Here is a 5,000-nt window from a genome sequence, read left to right as displayed (position 1 = left end):
AGTTTATGGATGTGTATTAGAAATGGAGACTATTGTTGTCAGACTGTTTGTTTTTAATTCATGTTAATCCTGAAAGTCAGTTGGAAGGGAACAGATAGGAAAAAGCTCATTTCCTGTATTGGATCTGATTTACACTGCAAAGCCCTGGAATGTGATTCAGATCGAGTCTGGAAGCCAGCCCAAAATTACCCCATCCACTTAATATGAGTTTGGGAAATTTGGTCTGGAGTTACTCCATTGAGAAGTCTCTATGTCCGAATCAGAGGTGTGTGGGCCAGTAAAATTGTCTGGGTGGGATTTCTACGATAATGGACAGATGAACAGTGACATGGTCATTCATGTCATCTTAGCACACTTCGGTTGATTTTGTTTACAAGAAAAAGGCTGTCGCTAGAGAAGCAAGATCTACTATCATGTCTGTTGTACATAATATCGACAACATAATAACTTTAAAAAACAAATAGAGAACAGTGATTAAGGCATTTGTCGAAAAGAAAGATGTTTTTTTCGTTCTTCCTACAGGGTTCACATATATTGTTTCTCTGATTGTAGATCTATATCCAATCATGTGCAGAGGCATTTTTTCTCCCCTGTATCGGTTGAAACACACACCCCGTAATCCAGCGGTTCTCAACCTGGTGTGTCGTGAGGCAAAGTGAGGTGTGCCGTGGAATTCTGAGGAACCCAATGCATTTATACAGACTCATGAAATAGGCTAGAGGGCTATTTTAAACACAAATGACTTAAAAAAGCTTAATCAACATCATGTGAGCATATGCCTATCACTGTGGTCTCAGCTCATGAACACACTGTAGAGAAACGTATGGGCATGTTATTGCCTACATAATAATGTGTGTGATACTTTACAATCAGTACCCATAAGCCATGTGCCTTGGCGTTTTGGTTTGATGTTTGGTGTGAGCCCCAAAAAGGTTGAGAATCTTTGCCATAATCAAATCCAAATGCGTGCTACCAGACTAACGCAGACCAAGAATAGAAGAAAACAAGAGTCTATCTTTTCCCATGTAGAAAGCAATATATCTCAGAACTTGTGCTTTATACCTTAAAAGCACAATACCAGTATGACAGATAGAGAGACGGCAATAAGCAAAGGGAATAAGAAACAGACAGAGAGAGAGAGAGAGAAACAGACCGACAGAGAGATAGACGGAGAGATAGACAAAGAGACAGAGAAAGATGGAGTAGACTGTCCAATGTGGCACTCCATCATTTCAAACTGATCTGGGCAGGATGGGTGGAAATGATTGGCTAATCTGGCAGTGCTCCGGGTTAGTCTTAAACAAACAGGCCGTCAGTCTCTGGCTCTGACCTCCTGTCTCAGTCTGCTCCGCACCACTGGCCGTTACATGGCCTCTTATAAGGGAAGTCACGGGGGCCCAGACACACTGACACAGAGCAGGCCTACAGCCAGAGGGGGGCCGCGTCAGGGCCCGCTGTGGGCCAGAGTCATGCCAGCCATGGTCAGCCATGAGGGGTATCTGGCCCTAGTGGAGCATCACAGAGCTGCTGCTTCGGAGAGTGCTCTGACACACACACACACACACACATACATACACACACACACACACACACACACACACACACACACACACACACACACACACACACACACACACACACACACATACACACACACACACACACACACACACACACACACACACACACACACACACACAACACACACACATACACACATACACACACACACACACACACACACACATACACACAGACAGACAGACACACACACACACATGCAATGTATAGACATTCATGATGCGGCTGCAGGCCGACAGCATGGAGGGCACCTCCCCACAGTACACCCTCACCATCACCGCAGAGGATGCTAAGGGTAAGACGTAGGCCCATGGACTTAGTTTAGGGGGCAGAAACAGATGCACACTGTTGTACAAAAAAGGATTCAATGCTTCAGTGCAAAGAGGACGGTAAAGGTGTGGGCAGAGGTGCACTCGGTTGGCACAGTCTGGCCAAAGTTGATTAGTGAAAGATTTGACCAAAGACAACTAATAGCCATGTCAAACAATCCCAGGGGCCCAGACAGACACAGAGCAGGCCTACAGCCAGAGGGGGACCGCGGATGTCTGTTCTGTGTGCGTGCGTGTGTGCGTGCTTGTGTGTGTTTGTGTTTGTGTGTGTGTGTGTGTGTGTGTGTGTGTGTGTGTGTGTGTGTGTGTGTGTGTGTGTGTTTGCCACATGCACATTTGCAAGTATAGTGTGTGGAAGTGAAAGTTAGTATGGAAGGCGTCTGTGTAAAATGTAATAATAAAAACACACAGAGGATGACAAAACTCAACCTGCCCTCATGTGACAGGAGTCAAGCAATGTGTTTTGCTCGATGGTGTTTTATGCTCCCAACGTCGTCTCCCATGCAGTGCTGCCACTGTCGACTTAAAGGCATCTAATCCTAAACCTAACCCCAACCCTAACCCTAACCTTAACCCATGTCTAACCCTAGTGCCTTCCAGACAGTGCTGCCTTGAAGACAATGTTGGGGGCATAAAACACCAAGAAACATGTCTTTCTCTCAGTACGTTTACATGACCAAAACAAAACTTTTTACTATAAATGCATATATGAATTTACATAATAACATACATGTCCTTACGAACATTTTCAACAAGTAATGTCAACTATTTTATTATTTTTTACTGATAATGAAAAGTTTGCTAGTTAGCAAGCTAATGGAGCTAATACGGAATGTTTTGGTGTTTTTGTGTTTGTGAACAGGAAGGCTAGCAGAATAAGACATTTCTACTTAGGTCAATAAAACGACTTCCCTTCAGCGTATGTAAACTTAGAGAAGGAGAGTGGTCCAGTCAAATCCCCTATCGAGCATAACTGTAGCTTGATTGTCTATGTAAATGTACTGTCTGTCTCTTTTCTTCTCTCTCTCCCTCCCCTTCACCCCCTTTCTTCCTCTCTCCTCCCTCCCCTTTCTCTGCATCCCTCTCTTCCTCCCTCTAGTTCCAGATCAGTATTGTAGTGGAGCGTCCTGACGGGAGGGAGATAGCCAAACCTGTGGAGCTGCGGGTGATGGTGGGTGACGCCAATGACAACCGGCCCACCTTCCCTCAGACTCAGTACCACGCCGTCGTCAAGGAGCTGGCAGTGAAAGGTGTGAAGGGACACCTGTGATGTTCACTCCGACGCCGACTCTCGTGTCTAAAAATAGACAAATATATTTCTGATCATGGGCATACAGACCTGCTTTGCTCATTTGTAATCAGGGTTAAGCGTCCATTCGGGATGGAGTCCAACCGGAAGTCCTCATTTCAAATCAAATGGAAAGTTGTTTGCATACTGGAAATATTAAGTATCAGTTTTTTTCCTTAAAGCAGCACTAAATAAGATCTGCTCTCGGGGCAGAGCCTTAAAGCAGCACTAAAGAAGATTTGCTCTCGATGTCCCCCTACAGTTGAGAAGCGCAGTAATAAACAAACTAAATATGCGTCTTTTGCTACAAGGTATGAGCATTACTCTGATACAATATAGAGGGAATGCACAGACAGCAGTCTATAGAAAAGGATCTCTGAATTCCTGTAGCATTGCAGCTTTTCCATTTTGATTTCATTAGAGGGGGTTGGGGGTTTTAATCGCTAAAACTTGTCTTGTTTGTAGAACTACTTTCTTCCAACACATATCAACTAATTTCTCAACTTGCAGGACAAACTGCCGTTACTAGTTCTAAATGGATAGTTGCTATGGCCAAAGGCCAGTCGTTAGTTCTATCTCTCCCGTTGTCAAGCGGGCGTATCCCAAGATTCTGATTAACTTTAGTTTTGAAACATCGCTATTTTACTTGCCTGCATGTCATCCATCTAGCTAAAAGCCACCTCCGTCATATGCTACAATGTTGCAATGTTCTGAACGTCTGCATTTTACAGCTCGGCTGCAACGTGACAGTTCATTTAAACTTCACCACGAATTCGGCGAATTAATATACAAGTGTGATACGGCCAAAAAAATGGATCTTCTTCATAGGTGTGCAAATAACATACGGTTAATGGTCGTTCTAAATTACGTAGGACAATGGGAAATTCAACCAAGCAGTGGAATAAAGCTACACAAAGATTGAGGGATGTTTTTTTTCAGAATCTGCCCTCTCTCTCTCTCTCTTTCTCTCTCTCTCTCTATCACACACATACACACACACACACACACACACACACACACACACACACACACACACACACACACACACACACAAATACACACACTCTCCCAGGTACCGAAATCCTCACCGTCCAGGCAGCAGACAACGACGACCCCAAGACTGATAACGTCCGGATCTTCTATCGGTTGGTGGGACAGGTTCCAGAGGGCCCGTGGGCGCTGTTCAGAGTGGACAGAGACTCCGGGGTCATAACCCTGCAGGCCGACAGCATGGAGGGCACCTCCCCACAGTACACCCTCACCATCACCGCAGAGGATGCTAAGGGTAAGACGTAGGCACATGGACTTAGTTTAGGGGGCGGAAACAGCCGACCGTGTGTATGCACACTGTTGAACAAAAAAGGATTCAATGCTTCAGTGCAAAGAGGACGGTAAAGGTGTGGGCAGAGGTGCACTCGGTTGGCACAGTCTGGCCAAAGTTGATTAGTGAAAGGTTTGACCAAAGACAACCAATAGCCATGTCAAACAGTCCCATCAAGCTGATGCATCAGACGAGACTAAGCAATGTATAAGATGTAAGAAGATTCTAATATCTAACATCTTAAGGTCTGGTAATAAATGAATCTGATCATGTAAAAATGTATTACTGCAGTGAGTTGAGTGAGTATTATTCATAAGAATTATTCATAAGAATAATACTCTCAACAGATTTGATCTGTCAATGTGCACATAGTGAATAATATAATGTGAATTATTGATTGGCGAGTGAGTGCTGTTTCTTTCCTCAGGATTGAACAGCTCGTGCACAGTTGTGATCACTGTGCAGGATGAAAACAACAACC

General features: G+C 44.4%; 1 protein-coding gene across 1 annotated transcript in view; it reads left to right on the top strand.

Annotated features, from left to right (window-relative positions):
• Positions 1-5,000, top strand: part of cdh16 (cadherin 16, KSP-cadherin) — a 69,080-nt gene that overhangs the window by 39,029 nt on the left and 25,051 nt on the right. The window contains 3 exon segments of the mRNA XM_048262360.1: positions 3,010-3,160; positions 4,271-4,483; positions 4,947-5,000. The exon segment at positions 4,947-5,000 is cut by the window's right edge and continues 23 nt beyond it. Coding sequence (XP_048118317.1) covers positions 3,010-3,160; positions 4,271-4,483; positions 4,947-5,000 — 418 coding nt within the window.

Source organism: Alosa alosa, chromosome 14 (assembly GCF_017589495.1).
Source record: "Alosa alosa isolate M-15738 ecotype Scorff River chromosome 14, AALO_Geno_1.1, whole genome shotgun sequence".
Classification (NCBI taxonomy): Eukaryota; Metazoa; Chordata; class Actinopteri; order Clupeiformes; family Clupeidae; genus Alosa; species Alosa alosa.
The sequence above is the reverse complement of the archived record's forward strand: the minus strand, read 5'-3'. Positions and strand labels throughout refer to the sequence as shown.